Source organism: Pelecanus crispus, chromosome 1, assembly GCF_030463565.1.
Source record: "Pelecanus crispus isolate bPelCri1 chromosome 1, bPelCri1.pri, whole genome shotgun sequence".
NCBI classification, from domain to species: domain Eukaryota; kingdom Metazoa; phylum Chordata; class Aves; order Pelecaniformes; family Pelecanidae; genus Pelecanus; species Pelecanus crispus.
The window spans coordinates 119326537-119353960 of NC_134643.1; the positions used below are offsets into that span (position 1 = coordinate 119326537).

The 27424-nt window shown below is 38.9% G+C and overlaps 1 protein-coding gene across 3 annotated transcripts; it reads left to right on the forward strand.

Annotated features, from left to right (window-relative positions):
• The first annotated feature begins 182 nt into the window (after nt 1–182).
• GABPA (GA binding protein transcription factor subunit alpha) lies at nt 183–26639 on the forward strand. 3 transcript variants are annotated; one of them, XM_075708321.1, is made up of 10 exons: nt 183–223; nt 4061–4161; nt 5356–5500; nt 6429–6513; nt 11794–12039; nt 16508–16702; nt 17509–17565; nt 18582–18722; nt 20106–20298; nt 25011–26639. In XM_075708321.1, the coding sequence occupies exons 2-10, from the start codon at nt 4085–4087 to the stop codon at nt 25237–25239; spliced, it is 1368 nt and encodes a 455-aa protein (XP_075564436.1). In that variant the 5' UTR covers nt 183–223; nt 4061–4084; the 3' UTR covers nt 25240–26639. The 3 variants fall into 3 exon arrangements, with proteins under 3 accessions (XP_075564436.1, XP_075564452.1, XP_075564445.1); XM_075708337.1 differs by lacking the exon at nt 183–223 and adding an exon at nt 772–792; XM_075708330.1 differs by lacking the exon at nt 183–223 and adding an exon at nt 816–900.
• The last annotated feature ends 785 nt before the right edge of the window (nt 26640–27424 follow it).

Below are 27424 nucleotides of genomic sequence, written 5' to 3' on the forward strand. Positions count from 1 at the left end.
GAGCTGTAGTTCCCGCCCCTGCGCGGGGGGTGGCGGTGTCGGCGCGCCCTCCCCGCCCGGGCCCGCGCTGGGCCGCGCTGCCCAATCCCGAGCGCGCGACGGCCTCCTCAGGGCGGCGGCGGCGGGGCCCGCGGGAGCTGCGAGGGCCGCGGCCGGCGGGAGGTGTCGTGCGGCCGCTCCGCTCCGCTCCGCTCGGGGCCGGGGCGGCGGGCGGCGGCAGCGGGTGAGTGTGGCGCGGCGCGGCGCGGCCCGGCGGCCCGTCCCGTGTTTTGTTTCCGTTTCTCCCCGGCGCCGCGAGTCTCATTTCCGTTTCGGGTTCAAACAACGACGAGGCGCCGCCGGGGAGGAGGAGGGGGGGAAGCAGGCGGGGTGGCGGGGGGGAGAACCGGGGCCTGCGGGGAGGAGCGGCCTCGCCCGGCTGCGGCTCTGCACCCGCCGCCGGCCTGGCTGCGGCGCCGCCCGCCCGCCAGCGGGAGGGCCCGTGGCGGCGGCCCGGCGGCCGGAGGAGCGGGCTGGGGCCCCCCGGTCCCGCGGGGCCTCGGCGCCTCCGGGTCAGGTCGCCGCCGGCCGCCCCGCCAGCGGGAAATGGAGGCGGAGGCGGCGGCTGCGGCGGGGCGCGGGGCCAGGCCCTCGGGCAGCGCGGCGGAGCTGGGGCGGGGGGGCAGGCTCTGCCGCCGCGGGTCCTGCGGTGGCGGCTGGGGGCGAGTCGGGCAGCCCGGGCCGAGGTCCGCGAGCCCTCTCCGGGCCGTCAGGACTTGTCTCCGCTCCTGAAAACTCGTTGTGGGTGAAAACGTAAGAGGGTATTTGGCATCTTACTTTGTCTGCTTCCTGGTGTTCGGCCGGGTACGTGCTGCACAACCACTTCTCCCAGTTCGGATTTATTGTCTAACTTCTGACTTGGTAAGGAAGGCAGACAGTGGAAATCTGGCATGGCTCCACCCCGTTCAGTGGTCCGCTGTCTTTGTCTTAAATCCCAACTGGCTGATAACTTGCAAAAGCTGATCTGTAAAGGACAGGTTGTCTGTCTGTGCTGGTCTTTACCAGTTTGAATGATAAGAGGGATTGCTAGTACCAAATGTTCCACGAGCAGCTGAACCACCCGAGCATCTCGGGAGCACGAGTATCTCCAGTGACCGGGCTTCAGTATCACCCAGTAATGTGTATGGGCTCCAGCAGTTGCCCCCACTTCACAGTTACCTGGTAGGATAACAAACGCTCATTCTAGTAGTAGAGTTTGTGCCCCTTTCGCGATGGGCTTGTTACTTAGTTCCTTGTGTTCCAGGGAAAAGAAAAGATAGATCATAATGGAACTGTGGGGTTTCTCCCCTGACTGCAAATTCCAAGCTGTAAAAGATACTGGCATAGCACTGGGCTGTTATGCAGGGAAGAAAAAGGCTCTGTTAACGGGTGCCTTCTCCTGTGTTAGTGGAGGTCTGTGTTGGGCATTATGGTCAGATTCCTTCTTGGATAACAGGTAAGCCTTAGGGCTTTTTATGTTGAAGGAAAAGTAAAAACCAAACAGAAGTCAGTAGGTTGTAACTTTCACAAATCAAGCACAGTTTTACGTGTTCCTCCAAACAAATGCTGCTGTTGTGGTATTCCTACCACATTGGCCCTCCCAGCAAACCAGGCTGTTTGAGTTCTGTTGTTTTTCAGTAGCCTTCAGGGAAGGCTCAGGAAGCTTAGTGCCATCTGAACCTATGTATGCTTTCAATCTCTGCATCATCCTGTGGCAATAAATTTTGCTAGACTTCCTGTGAAATGTTTATATCATCAGGAGTCTCTCTATTCTAGCGTAGGAAAGAGTGAATAATTTTCCCCATTAGATTTCTCTGAACCGTTAATGACTTTATGTGTTTTCATAATGTTATTCTTCCTCTTTCCACCCGCCATCTCCCTTTCTTGCATCTGTGCTCGATGGAACCATCTTTCTTCCTCTTTCTGTACCTGCTGTCTGTGCCTGTGCTCCCCGCTCCTACCTCCCCAGGGTAACCAGAAATGTAGTAGAGCCTGCGAGATGCAACTGCAAAACACCTTTGAAGAGTGAGTGAACAGTTACTAGTCCATCTGCCAATTTGGAGTCCAGTCCATAAGGACTTCAAAATGTCTTACCTAATTCTATACAGTTACTGTGCTGTTATATTTGCTCACTGTGCCTCACTTTGCATTTACCAATATTGAATGTTTTCTGCCAGAAATCATTCAAGATGGTGAGTTCTTTCTGCAGGTCTGCACAGTTTTCTCAGTAAATAAGTTATGAATATGTCCAGGAAAAGAAATCCTAGCCTAACCCCTTTTGTGACCTTACTGGTAAACTCCCTTCCTCACACACACAAAAAAAAAAAAAGGTAACTTGTTGTTTTGGGTTTTTAATCTGATTGCTAATGTAGGAAAGAATTTCCCCTTTTTTTATGGTACCAGTTAGCTGCTTTGGGACTTTTCAGTAAGGGACTTTGCTCAAACCTTAACTTCAAAAAATCTTTTAACAGTCAACCAGATCACCTGTAACCATGCAGGTGTCAGTTCTTTCAGATGTTTAATTAAGCTTGTGTGAATTCTTCAGAAATGGTGTTTCATTCTTCCCCATTTATCATGAAGATGACATACAAGATTAAGTGATTTGGAAATGGGACTCCCAGGACTCTGTTTAGTGGATCCTACCCTGGCAGTTAGGGGATTTTCACAGAGCCAGATCTGTGAGCAGAACAGATTCTGGTTTTGCTTCTAGTGGTGAGGTATCAGTGAGGTGCTGTTTACTTCCTGTCTAGTCTTGGTAGCTTCTTGATTGGTATCATGATTGGTATCATGTGCAGGTAGATTGGTATCATGTGCAGCACTTGATTTCTTCAAAACTAATTTTATGTAATAGTTTTTGAAGGAGGTAATAAGATGAGTAGTTAGAATTTCTTTAAACCTTTTTTGTAACAACTGTACATCTCAGTTGGTTACTATTCCATTTGAGAAATTTTAAAGTTTAATAAGTTCCCTTATTAACTTGTCTTTAATAAATTCTCTTACTAACAGTTGGGTTTGGGATAGAGTAGTCCCAAGAAAGAATGATTCCAGGATGGAAACCTTGCTAATCACTCCTATTGTGGATATTTAAATAGTAACATGTTTTGCTTTTTCTACTGTCATTTTTTTTTTTTCCTCTGTACTCCTGATTCCTACTCCTTTTCCTATGAGTTGGTGGTATTATTTGTCATAAACTGTTAATGTAACTTGGCCCAGTTCTTTATCATATGTATTTCATACTTATGATGTACGGGATGGCTAGTGAAACATGATGATATTATACAAACTATGTCTTTACAGACCAAAGGCTGTGATTCTTTCTTTCCCCCTTACGTTCCAACAGACTCCAGTATTCTACAGGGTGTGAGAATCTGCAGTGTCAATGAGAATATCATCACAGAATAGCTTTCCTTTTAGTTGCTAACATACTGCATTAGTTTGGAACTTAACAAGATGCACTCATTATGCATGTATCATCAAGTGATTGCCCGTGAGAGAGATGGGTGGAAAGATGGGACAGTCAATAAACGCTTTTTTGTTGAGTTTATTTACTGATGAGGAAGTCATGGATCTTCTGTCTAGCTTCCTGTTGCAGCATTTTATGCAAAATGCTGCTTAAATTTATATGCAGCAACTTTCAGCCTTGCTAGGAAGGTAATATGTAGCTGAATCTAGGTGGCATAATACACATAACTTTCAAAGAATTTTCAGAAGTTCTTTGCAACCAGCCACTAAAAGCTGTAGCTGGCCCATAACAAAAACATTCAGTAAATCTGGATGCCTCCAAGAAAAACAGGCTTTGGGCTCTGTGCTCATGTCCATTTATAGTCCTGGGTTTGCCCCTAGAACATTTGTTTGAGGAACAGGTTTTGTCATCATTGTCATATTGTGAAATCTGTATTAGCTTTTGGCTTTATTTTTTAGGTGAATTCTTGTCTTTAAAAAGCTATCCTGTTACTTGGTTTAAAAAATGCTTGATAGGACACGACCCATCATCTAGTTTTGTTGGTCTGTCACTTACCAAAAAATTCTTTTCTGTTCATAGCTCTGTTCTTAAGACATTTTAGCCATGACTAAGAGAGAGGCAGAGGAGCTGATAGAAATAGAAATTGATGGAACTGAGAAACAGGAATGCACGGAAGAAAGGTATGTACTGTCTTTGCTTTTTGGGGTTCTTAGGCTGCGATTCATTTATTTGTTTGTTTTCTGTAATTGGTTTCAGATTTGTGGCTGCACACGCTAGGTTTGGTTATTCAGATTTATTATTGGGTATTGTGTAATGCTTCAGAGATGGCCATGGTTATGAAATAAGTAGAAGTGTTTTCTAGCTAGGCGAAAGAAGTAACTTTATACTGGCAGAAGTAACTGGCTCAGTATGATCTCCCTAATCCTACCATTGATCGTTTCCACAGTTTTTCAACTTTCTTGCTCAATACAAAGGTCTTAGTTTTGCTTGTGCTCTCTTCAGTTTTTCTGTTTCTTATTTAATTAAATTATGGTTTTCTTGAAGTGGAACTGTAGCTGCTGTAGGAAACCGGGATAGGGTTATCGTGTTCTTCAGTCTTAATTGCTTAAATCCCAAACTGTTTTGTTTATCTCTTGCTATGTTCTTAGTAGTTCTTTTCCCCTGCTTTCATGTCTGTAGGAGTATGTCTACATGTACGTGCTGCAAGCCTTTCAGCTTCACTGTATCCTTCTGTAATTGAGATGAACCTCTCAGTTTCTCCAGTCCATTGCTTTACTATTATACAGGGTCATTTGTTTTTAACAGAGCAGAAATGATGTTCTGTATCTATTGACTATATTGTTGTTAGGGCCATTGAAACCATAGATAGCGATGTCTGATAGCCTTTGACTTAATTACCTCAAGCTGTTTTTTTCTTCCTAACGCTTCCCTCCTAATTTTTACAACTGTTTTTGAAAGCGCAGAGAGGCAGATAATGTGTTGCATAGAAATAGCTGAGGCTGGTAGGTGACCTGCTCTTTAAGAACCTGTTTTGGAGAACTGATTCAAAGCAGCTTACTAGTTTCTTCTTATTCTCAGCTCCTTGTATATTTTTACTACTTACAAACTGACTTATGTCTGTATACTTTCTGATTTCCTGCTGTATAAATGTAGAGACACCAACTGTCTATGGTCGTTTTTAAGACGTGAGTCCCATAACACTGATGTTTCTGAATGCCTATGCCAATACTGTGTCATCATTTTAGTGCAGGACAGCCATGACGTGACTGATTCTAACTCTAGCTTTTTTTAAGCTGTTCTAACTTTTTAAGCTTTCCTATACCTACTGTATTAACATGTCGGTAATGGTTTGTTATATTTATTTGCTGTTTAAGCATCGTTGAGCAAACGTACACCACAGCAGAATTTGTGAGTCAGGCTATTGACATCAATGAACCAATTGGAAATCTTAAGAAGTTGCTGGAACCCAGACTGCAGTGTTCCTTGGATGCACATGAAATTTGCCTGCAAGATATCCAGGTAAATTGAAAAGCTATGAAAGATTTAACCTCTTAATGGAGAAGCATTTTACATACATCGTTCCTTTCTTCAATTGTTTGTGGAATTCATGCTTCATTTGGTGTATATTAATTACAATTAAGGGTTTAATTTTACGTCAGGTTCATTATCATCAGACCATTTAATATGTACACACTAACTCAGTGTGAATAAAATCAAAATACTTCTGGAGATCCTGGGGTGAGGATAAGAAAGCAAAAAATTACCACCTTGCAAGTGAAAGAAGAATGAGGGCAACGACAATACTGTCTTGTCTTGAGGTAGCCCACATCATTTGCTGCTGGCTGCCTGAACTTCCCTGAGTCCAATCTGGATTTGAATTTGAATAAAGCGAGAAGGTTTTTATACTATTCAGGTGCATAGATAGCAAAACATTACTTGAGAAATTCCACACATACACGCTATTTTTACAGGTATCACCACATGTTAGACATAACTGTTTTGCGTTGTGTTTAGCTGCATGTTTTATTTGTAGTTATAATCAGACATCTGTGGCTCTCCAGAAACAACAGGGAGAATACTGCTTTAAAGACAAGAGTTTTTATAAAGGTACTGAAAACTGAGAAAAGGAACTGTAGATACTTTTCACAAAGTGGAGGTACTTCCAGGTGTTGCATTGCTGTTTTTTAGGTTAAAAAATGTCCCTGTAAGGGAAGCTACCTTAAACAGAACAAAGTGTCGAGTTTCAAATTCCGATCGAATTCTTTCTATCATGTACTATGTCTACATAGTACTAAAAATATTTGCACGCTTCTTCAGAAAATTTGCTGCAGACATTAGTGTTTCTAAAGTTAAAAGGAGAGTAAGTTTCTTATAACTGTGAGACTAATACATATTTTTAATTTTTTTTTCTTTTCTTTTCTTTTTTTTTTTTTTTTCTTTTATCAAGCTGGACCCAGATCGAAGCCTTTTTGATCAAGGAGTAAAAACAGATGGAACAGTGCAACTCAGTGTGCAAGTAATATCTAGGCAAGGTAAGCAGTTGTATTTGTCTGTTGTACAGCCAAATTAATATTGTAGGAGTGCTTGTGAGCAAACCTAATCCCCTACTATTTCTAGCCGTAAAATTGAGAAAATCACTGAGTGATCACATAGCTTCAGAATGTCTCTTTCATTGTGTACTGTGGTTGTAAGTAGTAATAATTAAGACAAATGTCATGGACTGATGCTATTTGAAATGTTTTTTTACAGTAACTTCATATCAATTTCTAAGTTAAAAAAACAACTGAACAAACCCCCCCCCCCCTCCCCCCAAAACAAACCTGGGTCAAATAGTGACGGTTACAGTATGAGGCTTTCATTAAGGGTGAGCGGTTGCTCATACCAGACCAAGTATCTAAGCAGGCAAAAGATTTTTGTCTAGGTGGGTGACAGTTTAACCTTTGTGAGGTGAGTGAGCTTGTGTGCTCAGTGATTATGAGAGTATATGTAGCTAATAGAAAACTGGTATGAAAGGCTGGGATCACTGTCTAGTGTCTGTCTAGCATTTTCTTTGGATGAGAAGTCAGAGTAAACCGTTGTGACAGAGGAGCATTAAACAGGTGGGTAGAGATTTGTTGATGCATAATTTTTATTTGCTTGTAGTATCAGCTATGACAGGATTTCCCCTTGTGGAATCCTCAGGAATTAGTAGCTTCATTGTTTTGCTTTTTGTCTTCCTTTTCCCCCTCCATATGTCTTGAGTGGAAGGACTGCCACCACTCACTGAAGACAATGTTCATGTTGGGCTCTGGGAACAGCTACAGATGTTTGTTGCCATATTTTCAAACAAACAGTGACAACAAGTTCCTACTGGAGTAGGGTATCTGATTATCTGCTTTGAATTATGTCAGCAAAGCAGATTAGCAAAATTTGGGGAGCACAGTTTGTTTTCTTGTGGCTTCAGGGTAGATTAGACAGAATAAAGTCTTTCTGGTTTGTGTTAACAGTATTAAATAAGACTGACGATTTGCATTTAATGCTGAGTGTCAGGTGACTAGTGCTAGGTTGAATCCTCAGTTCCCTGTATGTAATGAGGATGGAACTACCTTTCTGGTTTTAAAAATAGAGTGGAAATACCCTTCAGGGAACTAGAACAACTGCTCTTAATTCATGCCCAGTAACTTGTAGCATGCAGTGCTCAGACTTCCATTTTCAGAACGATGCAGGTGATAAATATCTTTGCTGTTATCTTCTTTTTTCTTCTGTGTGGTTTTTTTTTTTCTTTTTTAATGGAGGTGCATGACCATATAGCACAAGGAGCTTCTTTCTACTTTTCCCCCTCTTTCTCTCTCCCTCCTTAAAAGAAACACCTGAGTATTAAGTAATTTTGCATAACTTTGGAACAATCCTCAGTGTCGTTTTTCAGGCTATGATGCTTGACACTTAAGCAACTCATAAGAAATCTGTCGGTTGAAGGCGAGTAAAATATGGCAGGATGGAATATCAGAAAACAAACAGCATGGATATAAATAATAAAAGGAAGATATTTGGATCACTAACAGGGAAATGGACCTGTCAGCTCTGACTGCAGTGTCCCTTTGAGCCAGAGGGAAAAAACAGCTTATTACACCATCCACATACTTTTCTTGTATGGATGAGGTATTGAAAGGTTCTTGATTTACTTATTTTTATTTTTTCCCAATTTGTATAATATATAGAATTTGGCTAGCAGTAATCAGCGATGCTAATCCTTGTGATGGATTGGACTCTCTTATTTCTGAAGAGAAAAGCTGTTATGTCAATTCAAGTGTTCTGTCAAATTTTGATTAGCCGTCTGTAAATTCAAAGGAAAAAGCACCAGATTAAATACAGTCCATTGTAGTTCTTTTATAACATTTCATACAAAGATATCTTAATATAAGTTACAGCAGATAAAATATCAGTCCTGTTTATTCCTTTTACTGGAAAGACTGTTCTGTCACTCCGCCTTGCCTTAATTCCTTTCTTCTGACTTGAAGAATGGAGATGTATATGGTTCTCCTGCCATTGTGAGAACAGCAATTTTGAGTGCAGCCCTGTTCTGTACTGCTTTGAACTAAAGCTCTTGCAAGTCTGTAGGGATCTGAGTAACTGCGTTGCATTGTATGTCAAAGAATTTGAAAAAAGTTTTAATTTTGAAGACCTCCATAGCAAATTTTTTTTTTTTTTTTTAAATCCAGACACAAGTTTTGTCTGGTCAAGGCTGTCTCCTGCCTGACTATAGATAATATCAGATTAACATTTTGCCATCCTTAAGCTGTTAAGGTTGATTGGTGTTTTTTTCTTGAGATATGATAAAATGGATTCTGATCCTATCTGTAGTTGCTTACTTTTGCTGTTGTTGATTAGAAAAGAAAGGGGTAGTGAGGGAGGGAAGATAAACTTTTCAGGTTGTAAATTCCAGTGCTGGGTGTATGGCATAGGTTGAAATCTTTTTTGGGAAAACTTCAGAGGTGGAAGATCTGGCTGGCAACCTGTCACGTGAAGGAATCTTTTCTTGCTTTTTCTACTTCCCTAATCAACAGAGTAGAGGCAAGCTTGAATGGACGTACTTGCCACACTTCTTTCAGATGAACTATGGGAGACAGAGATACTAGATTGAAAGGGCTAGAATGAGAGCAGCAATCTCTGACAGTCATTGGTTTGAGCGATAGGAGGAGAGAGGCCTGTATTATGGAGGTGGGCAATGTAGTTTTGCTTTCTGTTTCTTGTTGTTTGCAAAGTATATGAAGAGGTAGTCCAGTTAACCTGCCATTCAAGTTGTTCACGTACTGCATACACAAGCTTAAATGAATCAAGGCTGTGTTTGTGAATGAAAGTGTCTGTAGCTGCTGTTTGTGTTGAGTTCACTTCTGTTATGCACACGCAAAGCACACCTGCAAGAATAACATTTTCTCAAACAGATGCTGGTCCACCTACTTTTTAAACACTTGACTGACATAAGAGGTTAGTGTCTAGCTGCTTTGAGAATTTCTGAGCATGTGTATGTAGCTGTACTATAGACACTTGAACAGATTGTGGGACTAAGTGGTGGTTAAGCACAAAAGGTCCTTTGGATTTAGGTAGCTAAAGTCCAAGTCCTGTTTTAAGTGTGTAACTCCTCATTTGACTGTGTTTTCTAACCTGTTTTTTGCAATAACTAGGCTTTTATTATTTTTAGTATGTAAAGGAACGATTCATAAATGTAATGAAACATACTGATTTAGATTAAAGATGTAGTGTGGCTAATGTCTCTGGCTGTGGTTATTACCAGACATTTCAAGGGGAAAAAAAAAAAAAAACCCAACAGGTTTCCTGTTGGTCAGTCTTAACCCTAGTACATTCTCTAGCTTCAATTAGCAGTGAAGGGGCTTGTACTGGCAACATCTGGACATGTCTTGATAGCTAATGTCCTTGAATTCTTGTACTGCTTGTAGCAGTTTATACTTCTGCGGTGTGTGACACTGTCACATTGTGTTCCACAACTTATGTGCTGTCCAAGGAAGACTGGACATCTGTTTTCTTGTGTCGTGGTAAAGGGAGAGATGTGAGAAGAGATGCAGACAAAGCCAGTGAATTAATGTTGATCTAACGTTGCAGTAGGTTAGGTGGCAGACTGTTACTTCACAACATTTTTACTTATAAGCTGATTCCTCTACAGAGACTCATCACTTTGATCTCCATGTTTGCACTATGGATAAAGCAGTAGATTCACAGTTCTTTTGGCATGTAGTTATTTGACAGACAGTGAATTATTTTGTTGAGCAAGAGTGAACTGTTCCTCTTCAGAAGCTTTTTTTCTTTCTTTTTTGAAGATCAAAAAAAGAATCTTAACCCTTAGTGTTTTCTCTTACCCAGTTCTATCTGACTTTAAAACAAGCCTGTGCTGTGCATGTTAATCTTAGATGGCCTAGATAAAACACTTACTTTCCTAAGTAAGGTACTTGTTTGCTTTTTCTTCACGTTTGTTTCTTCATCTAATCAGCCACTTACTGGTTGTCTACATGTATTTTCACTTCCTTAATTTCATATTGCTGCATGTCGTACTTAATGGTCTTTGTAGTGTTCCCTTTCTAATATTTTTCTCAAGCTGAATTCCTTTTAAAGTCTAGAGGAATACTTGTCTGAAAAAGACTTGGCTTGTTCTTATTTGTACTACAGGTAAGTACTCCATTTGTTTTCCCTTATAAACTGTGAGTGGACTGTGGTTTTAGCTTTTAAGACCGTCACCTACAGAACCTATCATCTCACATTGTGTCCCTCCTGTCTAATCTATAGTAAAGCTCAAAGTAATACCTTATGGCACAAGATACTGAAGTTATTCTGGCCATGTGATGTTCTGTGAATCCTACTTTCAACTGCCTAACCGTACTCAAGGTTTTCCAAGTAATAATAAAATGGAATTTTACAGATTTTTTTCTAATGTGCAAATATGTTTGATAAAAATCTCTTAAAGAAGTGTGGTTGTTAGTTGTTATTATAATGGAAATTATGTGTCACAAAAATTGAAAGATTTTTTTTCTGTTTAGCATATTATAATGACAAGAAAAATCTTCTGTACAATGTCAGAAATTTGGTGAGGCACCAGTTGGACAAAATACCTTCTCAGAAGATGACAGAGAAGGTGGTGATACAAAGCATTAGTAGCATTGGTGAATGTGTTCTTTATTGCTGCAGAATAGACACAGACATATCTTCCACCTCTGTGGTCTAGTATCTTAAATGACACACATAAAACCAAAACATGAATAGCTGATGAAGCTTAAAACATGAAGAATTTTCTAGTTTTCTTTTAACTTGCTGTTGAACACACTGCCTCTTGCAGGGTACTGAAGGAAAATGTTAACTCCTGTGTGTAGACCCCAGAGATACCAGGGAAATACTGTAAAGGCTGAAAGAAATGCCTCTTGGTTGGGGAAAAGAGGTGGATGCTTGTTCTGTTTTTTTGGGGGTTGCTTTTTTTTTTTTCCCCTTTGGTTTGGTATATTTCTTACAGACCAAAATACTTGTTCTTTATACCCACATGCTGAACATTCTGTTCAAGATATGTTAAATGGATCACCTAAATAGAACAGGAAGCTGTAATACTGGGGGAGGAAAGAGGGACAGCTTTATATTCACCTTACTAAAGTATATACTGTATAACAGAATATGTCATTCTAGTTTAGGACGCTTGCAGAAATTTGATGATGCTTTTATGTCATGCTTCTTTCCTAAGTATGCTAACACCTATTAATCAGAATGCTTTAAAGCAATGTTTTTGTCATGTTTGCATTGCTATCTTTAAGTTTTGTGTTTGTTCTTTCTGTACCTAGGGATAGAGCCCAAGCTGAACATCCTTGAAATTGTGAAGCCTGTTGAGACTGTGGAAGTAGTGATTGATCCAGATGCTCATCATGCAGAGGCTGAAGCTCACCTTGTTGAGGAAGCTCAGGTGATAACCTTGGATGGAACAAAACATATTACAACAATTTCAGATGAAACCTCTGAACAAGTGACACGATGGGCTGCAGCGTTGGAAGGCTACCGAAAGGAGCAGGAGCGCCTTGGAATACCCTATGGTAATAATACATGACTCTGTGTGTGTATGCACGTGTGTGTTCAGGTAGAGGCTGGGTTCTTTTGTTCATTTGGGGGATTGGTGTTTTTTCATAAACGATAATTAATTTTGCTTATGTAATTAAAGTGCTCCAGTACCTCAGAGAAGGCTTCTTATGGTATGGGTAAGTACAATGCAAATATCTGCATAAGAGAAGGCTAAAGAGAAGGAGAGTCAATGCTTGTAATAGTTTTATTAAAATCGTGCTTTTTGCCCCATAACCTTCTTGTCATTGCAGTTTTTAGAAAGCAGTTTTCTTCTTCCTCCCCTGCTGAAAAGTATGTGTGTTAGTGATAAAGCTCTTTTTCATGTGCGTCTGAATTTGAGCTAGACTCAGTACTTGGTGGGAGTTGCCTCTAAAGATACTGAAACAAATTGTTCATAGGTTGTAGCATGCCGAGTATCGTGTTAAATTAGATTTTGCATGGAAAGCCATACTTGACTTCAACATACTGGAAAAAGATGATTCAGAACTGAATATAAGTATTCTAGTAGGTCATCATCTCTTTTGAATTAATATTGTTACTTAGCAGGCTGCTAATTCAATTTTAGCTTAGAAAAAGCATCTCTGAATGTCTGCTTAGGATTGAACTGAAACTGTGGGTTTTAGACCTATATCACGTTCAGGAGATTATCCAGCTGAGCTGCTTGTGACTTGCAGAAATGTACTGTCAAGGCATATTCAGCACATGAAGCTGTAGTATCTAAGCAGACCTGCAAAACTGGAATGTATTTGGCAAGTGGGATATTTGGAAGTGTTTAAGAATTCCAGTGAAGTCACAGGTCTTTGCAGGACATGTAGCTTGCCGATATTTTGAATGTATTTTTGATAACTAAAGCAATGTCTTTTTCCATGCCTTTTTGTTGTTCTCATTGGCAAGCACTTCCAAAATAGTTTTCATCATGCTATGCCTGTTGATAATCAGGGATTTGATGCAGAATATTTGAAAAAAAAGTGAGGCATTATCAGGAGCAGACTGGTATTTTTCAGCATGCTCTTCCATTAATATAAGAAGAAAACTACTTAAAACCATGTTGGTTTTATGTTGAATAATGTTGTTAATAAACTTAAATAATGTTGCTGCTTTAAGAAAACTCTATAACCCACAGCTGTGACTTTAATGTCTTTTGTGTCATGGGAGTGCAGATTTTCCAGGAAAATCGTACTAGCTCATTATGGCAGAGATCTATGTATTAAGAATAATAGTGTTCTCCTGATATCAGAAAAATGTGCTAAACAACATTTAAAACTCTATTATTTCTCGGAAGGTAATCTGAGTTGACATTGCAGGGACTTGGATTGAAATAAGGCACCACTAAGTTCTACATTATGATACAGTCAGAAGTTTCTGAGAATAAAGAATGTTCTTAAGGTTCTTATGTAGTCCCCAAAAAAGCCCCCCTTTTTTTTTTCCAACATTTATAAATATAGAGGCCAGTTTCCTTCAAAGAGTTGTGAGTCTTGGTTCTGTTAACTTCTCTGAAATTATTAATCTGAAATTATTCCTTGAATCTTTTCAAAAGACAGGGTATGTTGATATTAAAAGTCTAGTCTAGTCAGTAAATAATCATCATCCAGAAAGGTAGTGGTTCAGTGTCTTCATCCTTACAGGTTTCTCTGTTTTGCTGCAAATGGAGAATTAGGTTTTTGCAGGTCTTTAAAATGTGGCTTTCCCTTTGTGTTATGTTTTGGGGTTTTATTAGAGATTACAAATTCTTAGCTGTTAAAGGTATTTCTGCTAATAGAATCCAGAAATTTGGTACCATTGCAAAGATCCTAGGAAGAAGGAAAATATTAATTGGTATGAGAAATAAAACCAGAAAAGGGAGCAGCAGAAAGCTTGGAAACCATGGAACTGGTTAGAGAAAGCAGTGATTTTTGCTACTTTGAAGATTATGTTCTGTCAATGAGAACGAATTAGCAGCTCTTTTTATGCAAATTCACTGCTGATAGCATTTTGAAGACCAAAAACTTTTTGGTGTGGCTTTTCCCAAAGGATTACATTACATGGTTTTAGGTAGCATCAGTGAAAAATGATACAATGTTACTGTCTTCTATTAAGCAAAATGGATTTGTGGCTCCTAGATAGTGTTTATAGACTTAGAAAGCTTTGCTTTCTTTAATTCTTAAAATAAAAACTTGTCAAGGTGGCATCTGTTTGGGGTATCGTAATTTAAAAATACATAATTATTCTCTCCTGTTTTTTGCCCTTGAGACAGTGAAAGTAAATATTCCTGCTTTAGTTTCCATTTCCAGTTCTTACCCATTGATGTGTTTTAATATATTGCATACAGCGTTAAGAAAGTTTTGAAGATGATGCTTAGATTTACCCATCCTCTTTCTAGCTTGTTCACACTAACACTGCTTGAAACAACAGACGACTTATGTTAAAATGTCGAGTCAACAAATCATGTATTGCACGTATCTCGAATTGATTATTTATTACCATTTCTGTATGTTCCTCTGCTGAGTGAGTTGTCTATACTTCTGTGTGTTTGGCACTGGCATTTAAATGACGTGCATGTTATGTTCTGTTGAAATGTTGGGAGTCCCAGAACTTGATGCTGTGGCTTGTTTGATTCAAATACAGGCATGCATTGTATCAAATCGTGGTTTAATGGTTTATTTAATGTTGTCTTTCTAGATGTGGTGTGTTACACTTACTGTTTTATATATTTATCTCTTTATATATGGATATATACATACATACACACAGGCATATATATCTATATATACACACAGAGTACGTGTTTATTAGCCCACCCCTGTGGTGGGGCTGACCCCAGCTCGCAGGTGAGCCTCCACCCAATCACTTGCTCACTTCCCCTTCAGAGGCATGGGGGGAAGAATCAAAAGGGCCAAAGCATGTTAAAAAAAAAAAGGAGGGGGTCAAGATAAACACAACTTAATAAGCTGTCCTGGCTGTGTCCCCTCCCAGTTTCTTGTGCACCCCCCACCTACTTGCTGGGGTGGCCGAGTGAGAAACAGAGAAGGCCTTGTGTCAGAGTCCAATACTCTCTGACCAGGTTCTTTTAGATATTCCATGCATGGAGGGTGTAATGTTTAATACCGAATTTATTTGAAGATGGTTGATGCTACATGGGATTTCTGATTTAGCAGATTGATCCAAATACTAAAAAACCCAGTACAAATGTAAGTTACACTTAGAAAAATACAGCAATTGCGATATGCTGTTCAATCACAATACCAGTGTGATTCCCATTACCCGTCTCTAATATGCTCACCCTCATGATGTCGGGTGTCCCCCGTTGCCAGGAAGGAATACATGGGTTGAAACGAGCCCAAGCCCGTTGTTCTCTTCGAAATTCTTTGGCTGGTTGCCTAGTTTGTGTACTCTGTGTTGGGCTGAGCAATGTATTCACTCCCCCCATGCTCATCTGGCTGACTCAGGGAGACGTTTACACCACCAGTTGATCCGCTCAGCTGTTGATAGCTGTATATCTAAAAGAAAGGTCACCTTCCATCTCCTTTTTATTGAGATAAAGTCAGCTTCTTTGCATTGTTCTCTGAGCTGCATGGGCACTCCACCCTTGCCCATGTCCTCTGAGCCGTCTTCCACTGTAGGAGAGTCAGTTCCACCCCTTAGGCTTTAGTCAGTCACACCTTGACTCTGTGCCAGCACTGCTCAGCAGTAGCTAAAGCATCTGTGTGTCACCAACCTAAAACATGGGACCATATGGGCTGCTATAAAGAAAATTAACTCCATCCCAGCCAAACCCAGTACGATGGTGATTTTAAATAGTTTAGAAACTGGGATAATGTGAATGAGTTTAGAATGTAAGATTTCGTCATAATCACATGCTGATCAACATATTTGAGAAAGAGCATCCCAGTGTGAGAGCGACTGCTCTTTTTTGAAACTAAAGCCCTATGGAAAAAGAAAAATAATTATTTTCTGTGTTTGAGAAATGTTGGGCGTGGTTCTGATGTAAAAGCTTTTGCTAAAGAAAATCCCTTTTTTTGCCCTTTCTGTCTCCCCACCAAGCAACACCACTCCATCAGCATTTTAAGAGGAGTCAACTTCCCATCCAGTCAGATTTGGTCATGGTAACGACACTTCTTGGTGTTATGTATTTTATCTTATGGAAGTTGTTGTATAATTGAAAATATATCATCATTGGACTTAAACTGAATAGCAGCACTGACTGGCATAGAAGCAGGACCTTTTAAAAAATAAACAAACATGTAGGTAACAAGAACCCCCTAAATAAAGTTTTGTAAAAGGCCTTCAGAAAAGGTTGTACAAAAAAAATTAACTCCTGGTTACGCTTGTTTGAATGCTGTGGATCAGTAGCCACTTGTATTTCATTCTTGTCAGTTACAGTATGGACTAGCTTTGTATCCTCAGTGAGGACAAACCTTGCAGTATATAATGGGGCGATTTGCAGTTTTGTCTCTCTTTTCCCAGACCCAGTGCAGTGGTCGACAGACCAGGTGCTCCATTGGGTGCTGTGGGTGATGAAGGAGTTCAGCATGACTGACATTGACCTCAATGCGCTCAGCATTCCCGGGCGGGAGCTCTGCAGCCTCAGTCAAGAAGACTTCTTCCAGCGCGTCCCGCGGGGAGAAATCCTCTGGAGCCATTTGGAGCTTCTTCGAAAGTGTATGGGACATTTTCCTGTAACTGATTCTACTTATTCCCCCTCCCCGCTTCTCTCTTTGCTCTCACCCCCCCCTTCCTTTAAAGATGAAGCTGATTGTGAGCAGTTGTTTTTCCTCTAATATTGGCAGTAAAAATGAGGGCATCGATAAAGATAACAGGAGGTACTAGTGAGAATGTCTGCTGTTATGAAACATGTCTGCATACTAAACACTGTTTGCCTGTCTTTCATCAAACTTCGTAACTAATAAGGAGGAAGTAATGACTGATGATTCCTCCTTTGTTTTAATAAAGATTTTTAGTTTGTGTATCTCTTGAATTTGACAGTTTTATAATTAAATATTGATTGTGAGTTATTTAATGGACGTCTCTGTCATATAGAAGTGAAGATTATTAAGCATAGGCAATGAAATCCTTAGATTGTACACAACATAACCGATAAGTGATGCACTGTATGTCTCTAATACAATAATTTATGTGTGCATTTAAGATTTACCGTGCTTAGATGCAACTTGGCAGACCAAAAACTATTTTCATCTTCATTTACATGACATGCATTCTCCATCCCCTAAAAGCTTTAGCTATAAGATGCCTTGCAATTCACCATGTACATCCTTATTTCTAAAAATTGAATGACAGGTATTAAATGTCTACTCATAAGACCATGATCTATGCATGTCTCTTGCAAACTGATACCAAATTTTGACTTTTTTCCTCTATGAAATATGAAAGTTTTTGATCTTCAGGTGACTTGAAATTTGTGGGTAAAATAGAAACTTCCTTCTTTTTTTTTTTTCCCTAATTTGCAGATGTGTTGGCTAGCCAAGAACACTCTGGAGAAATAGCAACTGTTACTATTGATCAGCGTAAGTACTTCTGCCAGCAGTTAATTCACACAACTAACTGTTTGCAGGTTTATCACTCTACTTTGGTTCAGTGTTGTAATAGTACAACATTTAGAAAATCACTCAAGAGAGTAGTTTGCCTTGGTGAGGGGAGGAGGGCATATTTTAAACTTCAAACCAAAATGTTGGGTTTCTTGATATTGTGTTACTGGTCGAAAAGTGATGTTATGACCTGAACTATGAGAGTTTCTAACTTTTATTTTGGATGGTGCGTTTTCCACTCTCTTGAAATAAGCTCTCTAGGATACCTATTTGAGGTCTTGAGTTCTGGGTTTTTAGGTTATATTTTGCATTAATTAATAGATCTATTAAAATGTTACAATTTCAAAAGAAAGCATTTCCAAAAACTGAAAGGGAGTGTGGAAGAGAGGACTTGCTTAGAAACCAATACTAGGAAAAAATACATTAAAGTAACTTCCCAGTTATTTGAAACTCATTCTTCCAGCTGAAGCAGTGTCATCAATTATTAAAATGAATCCATTTTCAGAAGACTGGTAATCAGCTTATATGTTAAATAGACAGACTGTGTATTAGTTAAAGCCAGCTAGAGCAGAGCATTTGCATCCTCTTATACCATTGCAATAGAAGGATATTTAATTGCTGTTTGAATAGCAGATATGGAGGGTTGTACAGTGACTATAGAGAAGAGTACATTAGATTAGATCATATGGGAACAGCATAAAGATGAAAACAAAGGCATGAGAGGGTGTTTTTCTTTTGTGGAAACATGTAATACACATGATAGTAAAAGTAATGTGACATCTATGATCTCTACGACAAGCCTAAACCCACAATTTCCAATGTAATAGGGAAAAAGTCTAAATTATTCTTAGCATTGTGACTTATACAGTGTGTCTTTTTAGCAAAGGAAAAAACTAGCTCCTAGATGTTATGATAATACAGGTAATAAATAATATATGCCTCTTTCTGTGCCAGCAATTTATAATTGATGTTTTGCAATGTTCTCTGCTTTACAGCTGTGCAGATTATTCCAGCATCTGTACAGCCTGCTACCCCAACCACCATTAAAGTAATAAACAGCAGTGCAAAGGCAGCTAAAGTACAGAGAGCTCCAAGGATCTCTGGGGAAGATAGAAGTTCCCCTGGGAACAGAACAGGTATTGTCTCCATTATTTTTAAATGCAACTGCAGTAAACACTCATTAATTTGAATTACAGTTTTGTAGAACACATCTTTGTCACTCTAAAATGTGAGGTTTGTAGAAGTCCATGTGGTATGAAGAGGACTGTAGCTACAAAATATTTTGCAAGCACATGCAGACCTGGCAGGCTGGTTAGCTCACACAGGCACTATTTTAATGTGGTGCTGCAGCTTTTGAGTCCTGCAGTAAATAAAATGCATAAAATTGTTTCTCTTCCTATCATTTAATAGTCTGTGTCCTCTCAAACCACTGCATAGCATTTATTCAAGCTTTTAACTCCTTTCTGCTTTCCATTTGCAGAAAGGGGAGAAAATAAATATGTTGTAGAATCCTAGCCTAGCTACTACTTGCCCTGCTTATTCCCCTATTCCCCTCCCTCTCCCCGGTTCGGTGGCTTTAGAATTTAGCAAGTTTCAGATTTCTTGTTTTGTTAAATGAATGCACCTTCTGGTAAACTGCACACTAAATCTGAAGTTTATTTTTGGAATTACTGTTATTTGTACATACTCTGTAATTATTAATAAGTCATCTGAATTTTTTAATCTTATTTTTTCTTGCTGTCATTTTTGCTTTGGTTCTCTCCACTGTTTTGAGTTTTTCTGTTAAATCCTTTCCTCTCCTTTCCCTTGAATTTTTATTTGTTTTAAACACTCCATAAAAGTCTATTATGATATCATTCAGGATTCTTAGGCCAAGATTTTATCAGCTGACATCGGTGGGGAAGTGTCTGTGTTTCTCCCTTGAGACATTAGGTCTGCTATCTGTACGTCATTGAGAATTTAGGGATTTAGCTGCATATATGTGAGTTAAAAAGAAATCTTCATGACTGGACATGAAAGATGTTACACTGACGTAAGCTGAAGTTTGGGGGGGGGGGGGGCTGTTTTGTGTTTCTAATATTTCATGTTGAAAATCGGAGGCTAAACTATTCTTTAAAAAAGCACCTTCCATTACGTATATGTGTGTGTGTGTGTATGTATGCCTGAAGAGGAATAAGCAGCTCGTGCTAAATCTGTTCTATTCAGGGGATTGATATGTGTCCAAATGACTATGTGTAGCATTATATAATTTTTTTTCTTAAGTTCTAGGGACAGATTTATGAGAAATCTTGATTATTTTTTTTTCTGTATTCATCAGTTTATTTTTTAATGGATTAATACTGATGACTTTGCAGGAAAATCTTTACAAAAGAATAATTAGAAGAAATTAACAAAGTGCAAGTTTTTCTTCCATCATATGTTCTATATTGGTCTGCTTTAATATGTTGGTTGAAAATTTTTAGCTATGACAGGAACATAAAAAGTAATTGAAATGGATCTTGTTATTCCTATTTCAATAGGAAACAATGGCCAGATCCAGTTGTGGCAGTTTTTATTAGAACTTCTCACTGACAAAGATGCTCGGGACTGTATTTCTTGGGTTGGCGATGAAGGAGAGTTTAAATTGAATCAACCTGAACTGGTTGCACAAAAATGGGGACAGCGCAAAAACAAACCCACGATGAACTACGAGAAGCTTAGTCGGGCTTTGAGGTAAGACTTTTTAGGAACTGATCGAGTATGAAGCGATTTGCTTCCACTTGACTACTTTATTTTTAACTATCATAATGCAAGATTTGCAGCTTTTTTAGTAAAGGGATAAACAAATTCTCAGAAGCTACTCCTTCCCACCAGGTCATACTAGTCTTAGGGGCAAGGTGTTTATTTGGGGGGGGGGGGTGTCTTTTGGGTCTTTTCTTTTTTTTTTGTTTTGTTTTTTTTTTTGTTTAAAGAAGCTAGTACAAGAGCTTCTTGAAAATATATTTTATTTTTTCAAGATTATTGAACACTGACACGATAGTTAATTTGGGTGGCTCACTTTTGGAAATATATTTCTTTTTGATGTATCTTCAGCATTTATGCTTTCAGTAGTGTGCCAAACAATATTGATTATTGGTGAAAGATGCAGAAATACGTGAATACTCTGAATTACTGATTTATTTTTGTATTTTACAGTTTACTTGTTTGTGTTCGTCTTGCTCTTGTTATGGTATAAAGCGGATACTTTCCTGTAATTATGTAATCATTAGTAGTTTTCTGTATGTAACAAAACTTAACTAAGTTCAAGTATTCATTGATCCATTCCATTGTTCTTATGGTAGGGATGTTAAACTGAAAAATACAGTTGACAGGTAAGTTTCAACAGTTGTCGTTATTCCAACATAGTGAACTCTTATTATCTGAAAAATGGAAGCGTTTCAGGCTGTCTTCATTCCATCACGATTCTGTAGTTTGACATTGGTAAAAGAGACTTGTATTATTGAATCACTGTAGATGATGTGCTTGAGAATGGGGGAAAATGCAAGTACCTGAATTTTGTACTTTTTGATTATTTGGGCCTCTGGAATCATTTGAGGATTCATCCAAGTTCTCTGAAATCGTTAAGATTGAACTTCTAATTTCTTAATCTGATATGGTTAAATCTATTTCTCTTGATTAGTTTTCAAGGAAGATATTTATTGTCTAATCCTGCAAATTATTTAAGCAGTTTTAGGAACTCTTTTTATATGAATGAAGTTGCATATTGGTTGAAGTCTGAGATCTGAGATTTACTTTTCAGCATTTCCACTTTTGGCTACATTTTTTTTTTTTTAAAAAGGAAGTAAATTCATCTAGCATTGTTTAAAAAAAAATATACATCAACCTCTATTTTTAAATACCTCTATGAGAAATGATAGTAAAGTTACCGTATTCTGGCTTTCTTTAGTCTTTTAGGGAGGATTTAAATAACATCAATATGCATAATGCTGAATGAGTACTTTCACTGTGGGAAATCGAAGTCTAGAAGACCATGAATGGCACAGAGTCAGTAAAGAATGACTGCTCAGCATCTCATTTACATGAACAGGAGGCATCAGAAGAAACGGGCAGGCACCAGATACACAGCTTAACTATACCCTTTCCTCTGTCTTGTAACTTCTTTAGACATAGTATTGCGGATGCCAGAATTATTTTATGAGTTTGAGAGGAAAGTGGACAAATTAATAAAAAAGAAATATTTTGAAGGATATTAGGTATGGAAAGAGGCAACTTCTAGAAGTTCCTGAGCCCCAGATCATTGAAAGCAAGGAAGAGCATCAATATATGCTTACTGTACTTTCATGCTTTTCCTTAGGCATCCTCTTTTGGTCTGTTGAAGACTACATCCTGTTTTGGATAGATCTTTGGTTTGGTCTTGTGTGGCTGTTCTTGCATTATTTCTGTATTAAATTAGAATGTTACTTTGTTCGTAGGATCACAGAATCCCTTGGGTAGGAAGGGCATCAGGAGGTCTCTGGTCCAACCTTCTGCCCAGAGCAAGGCTTTTCCAGTAGAACTGCTCCCCAGCCTGTATTGTTGCAATACCATTCCCATATTTCCAACCTGGTTTTGTAAATCTATGCATTTGTGTACTGAAGGTATATGTGAAAACTTTCTGGAACATAAAAACTATGTAAATGATGCTAATGTTTTTTGGTGGTTTGTCAACAAAATCTGCAGAAGATCTCAAAGGCAGCTGAAGAACTTTAGAATAATGTTCTTATCACTGGGATATTAAACAGATGTCTGCACAGTAATTTGCATAAATCACTGTTAGAGAAGTTTTGCATTTATATTTTAGTCACAGAATTACAGAAATCACATTCCTGAAAATGTTGCCATTTTGGCAGCTGCATCAATATTGACATGTTTTCTAACACTTGAATGTCTGAAGGGATATTTAATGCCTCTTGCTACTCCCATGATAAACACTGTTGCCAAGCTAAACTTTTATTAAATGGTAATATGTTTTGTTTACTAATGTACTGAAATTACTGTGTCAATTGTTAGTTAATACAGAAAACAATGTTGATGATACTGAGAAATGTGCTAGCTCTTCTGCCCAGCTGTAGGAAAACCAGACAGTATAGAAACTAGGGCAGGGTGGAAAACAGAAGAGCAGCTTTTTTTGTTACATACACCTTGGTAAGTTTTCTAAAATCAACATTTCTTTAGTTATCCAGTAGGGAAGTGAGACTCGAAGAAAAATAATTCATCTCCTGTATTATTCTGAAAGAAAGTTTTCGTGTGACTCAGAACATTCCAGTAACTAAGGCTATGTAAATTTGCATGGGTATTTATTTATTTTTAGTTTTCTGTGTTTTTGAATAAGCAAATGCTGTAATCAGAAATGCATTCAACGTAATATTGAAAAAATCCTTTTACCACATTGCCTCAATTCCAACTTGAGTGTTTCTAGCATGAGATGTGGGAATCTTGCATGGTTTTGCATAAACGCAGACTAATCTCTTGTGGTTCTTTTTCCTTTCTGATCATAGCAGTAATGCAGACTAAATCATTTAAAGAAATGTATTCACTTTTGTAAAGCATTTTTCTACAGCATTATTTTGAGACGGGCATTATTGTACAGGATTGTACAATAAATGTAAATGCTTGTACAATGTTAAGTAACTTCAAAACCAAAAAAATCTTGGCCAGTGGCATTTGACATATGCCATGGCCACATTTTTCAAACTCTGGCTTTCTGCAGATGCTTCGTATTGAACCAGGTGAGCACAGCTCCCCGTTCCCCAATTTCTCTATGTCCAGTACCCTCTCACATTCAACATGAATGCCTGCCCAGTGTTCCCACATGCTAAACTATACTGTATCTCTCTAAGCTGTATGGTATTTCACACACGAGGGATACACCAGGCTATTGCTCGTCCTTCCCTAATTCTGCCCAGTACCACAAGACTGTACTTGAAAGCTGAACGTAAATTACCATCCCACCCTCTAGGTTACAGGGTTCATCTGACCCGTTATAACTAAACCTCCTTGCCTCACTGGGAAGCTGAATGTGATGGACACCATATAACAGATGCTTCAGCTGGTGCCAGGAAGATGCTTTGGAGGATAGGGCTGGCGTGGAGAAGTGCTGAGTGGCAGTGGAGCAGCAGCAAAGAACAAGCAAAGTGATGTGAAGAAGAAAATAGAGAGGAGTTGAGGGAGGCGCAGGTGCTAGCTTGGGGGGATGCAGTGAGGAGAAGGACTGAAGAGGAAGCTTTTCTGTAACTATATGGCATTGAGGAATATCACCTCTTTCCCACTAGAGCTGGGAGACAGAAGTTAGTCTTTTAATTGACTTGATTCTCATTCACCAGCAAAATTATCTTTGCTTTACAAGCATGTATGTCACTTAGAGGATTGAGTTTCAGACAGTCGTGAAATCTGGGCTCATTTGTACTACATTTGGGTGATGGTTTTGAGGAAATTAAACTGTGAGTTGTTGTTGTTGTTGTTTTGTTTATTTGTTTGGGTTTGGGTTTGATTTTTTTCCAAATTTATCACAAGCTTGTTAAGCTCATCAAGTCCAAGTTATGTCCCAGCCACTTAGGTTTTCTTAATGAGAAATGTGACATACGTTCTATTAATGCCTGCAGTGAGATAAGATCAGCAACAAAACTGTACAATTCTAACTCCTGTTTTACTGGTATCACCTAAAGTTTTACAATGTCTCTGGAGTACAGTGAGTCATGTAGACTTTGTTATCTTTACTGCATTTCTGCCCAGTATGACAATTCTTTCATGACACAATGTAAAAAGTATTCATAGTTAGAGAAGTCACTTAGTTGTAAATAAAGGCAAAGGATGTAGTTTTGCCAGCATATGAACTACTAAAAAAAAAACAACCCACCCAAACATGCCTTTATAGTTTTACTTCCATCTTTGAAAACAATAGGGAGGGAATGGTTGCTTTAGTATCATAGAAACTAAAACTACAATGCTAATTTTCAAACTGTTTCCAACATGATTTTTTTTCCTCAGAATAGCAGAGGCAAGTGTAAAGAAAGCAAAGGACAATAATGAGGGGGGAGAGACGATACATTTTCTTCTTAAGGCAGAGCACTATATAAAACTTATTCCCCCCCAAGCTGTTTTTAAACTGCTCTGATACCCTCATTTCTGAACTGGTGCTTCCGACTGCCTATAAAATAATTACTGTGTTTTGTTTCTCCTTGACGTATCAAGGTGCAGGGACAATTTTCAACCCTCTTCACTTTTCTCATACAAGAAAACGCCTAAACAGTATCTTGGTATCTGAAATTACATGAGAATCTTGATGAGAAAAAGACTCATATTTTGGCCTCTGAGTGACCTTAAGTGAATAACCGATGCATATGGAAGTTACAGATGCTGAAAATTCACATCGATTTTTTTCTTTATTTATTTTTTTCTTTTTACAGGTATTACTATGATGGAGACATGATCTGCAAAGTGCAAGGCAAGAGGTTCGTGTACAAATTTGTTTGCGACTTGAAAACTCTCATTGGCTACAGCGCAGCAGAGTTGAATCGGTTGGTCACAGAATGTGAGCAGAAGAAGCTAGCCAAGATGCAGCTTCATGGCATTGCACAGCCAGTTACAGCAGTGGCACTAGCTACAGCATCCCTGCAAACAGAGAAAGATAATTAAGCACTAGGACCTGAAATTGGGAGCCTGAGGCCTTTCCTATATAACGAGAGCAGTTGCTGCTCTTACCTTTATCAGAATTGGAAACTTCTTTTGTTCCTTGACAGTACAACGTAGAGCATGATTTTCTATAAAGAACTGGGACTCGCGTAAATTTGGATCTTTTAACAGCATATATTTCAATATAAGTTAAGGGATCACCACAAATTCTGCCACTTTGAGTCAGGGCCTCTGTCGTATGCAATCTGGAATTGGTGAGAAAAGTTGAACCGGTCAGTGCTCTGTGTCCACAGCTGTGCAAAGTAGTTTTTGCAGCGCTTTTAACAAAAATGAAGTACCTACAGCAAGCAGGCTGATCAGATGTCTGAACTCAGTCCTTTCCAGTCTCTTGTTCTCTGCTGAACTACCAAATGGCATTTGATGCTTTCAAAGTTAAACATGTTCATTATTCTCATTTAATCAAGCAGAGCCGAAAGACACATTAAACGTTACAAGCATCAGGTTCTTAAAATAGCTTCTGTGTTTGTAAGCAAGGGAAACTAAGACTAGACTGAACTGAAGATCAGTGCTGAAGAAGGAGATCCGGGTTTAGATCTGGCTTGGGTGAAAAGCCAATTATGAGTATTTCATTGTAATATGTAGATAATATGCATATATGAGGGCAAGTACTTAACCTGTTTTGAAAGACATTGTTAACGCTAGCCATTTAGCAAAAAGCGAAGACAGACGACTTCCCCCGCTACCACCCCCCATCAGGTGATTTGAAAACTTGAAAAAATAGCCCTCACCCAAAGAGTAGTTTGTTTTGGTGGGAGTTTTTAATGCTCTGTTCTGCGAGGTGCTTATACCTGCACGGTAGTCAACCTTAGTAACTGAAGACTTAAGTTAGTCACAGTCAGTAGTCCCTGTTTAGAAACAAAATGCAAGTTGAAAATAGTTTTACAGAGAACTGAAGTTTAATTTCCAAATTATTGTACAGTCTGACATATATTAAAATATGAAGATGTATTTTTTATTTAAAACTAATTTCTTTCTGGACTTCAAGTGATGTTATTGAAGCTTCATAAGCCAAATGCATGCTCCAGAGCTGGGTGCGATTTGAAGTCTGGGTGATGAATAGAAATAGTTGGAACGTATCCTGAATTCTGAGCTACAGAGAGTACTTCATGCCAACTTATACCTGCAGTAAAAAGTAGGCTGCGACTTTTGAGCTTCTGTACTGATGCCTGTTAGGCTTTTTCTTTTGATGGCTGAAAATGGTGCAATTTGGGGTTTGCTTTTGCCCCTTCATGTTATTAAATGGTATAAATATTGTGTTGCCATACATGTTTTCCAACTTTTTGTAAGTGCAAACACCCTCTGGTAACACATAACAATTAAAATGTAAGTGTGTAAGGGAAAACTTTAAAAAAAAAAAAATCTGTGAGGGATCGAGCTACTCTTAAACCTTAAATCAAAAGTGCTTGTGCAGTGAGGTTCTAAACGTCTAATGTGTTTGTACTGAGTAGTGAGAGCACTGGGCTGTTGCTCTTGATCTGAAAAGGAACGGTCTTACTTGGAGGCAGAGGGCAAAGAATGCAGAAGACTCATGTTTATTTTGAAGATGCATTGAGGACAAAGCTTTTTGTTTATAGGTGGATGGTCCTCTGCAAATAGTTTTTGCTTAACTAGAAATCTTGCATGTAGTTCTAGCCTGCTTTTTTCATCATCACCACAATTACAATTTTTTTTTTGCCAGATTCTTTAACTCGTCATATTGTTTTCATTCTTGAGCTCTTAAAGCACTCCATCTGCTGAGCATGCTGGTTTTATTTTGTTTTTAAAAAAAATCTTAAGCCCTGAGCAAAATACGTAAATGCATCTGTCACGAGAGGTCAACCATCAGTCCACTTATTACTGTTACAGTAGTTTGATTCCACCAGCTGGCAAGTGTTTGAGGTGACTGACGCAAATAGATGCAGGTTTGCCTACTAAGAATAAGATGAAACTGGTAGTTCGGTGGCAGCAACTAGGTATGTAACACCGCTCCATTGCTAAACAGAAGTCCAATACAAGACACTAGTTTTATTTAGCAGAGTTCTTGAGAGGCCTTTTTAGTGCAAATACAGTATAAAAGGAAGAGGAGATGAAAATACTAGCTTTCTAGATCAAACTGGACCATGGGAGGATAAACTAACAGCGAAAATGA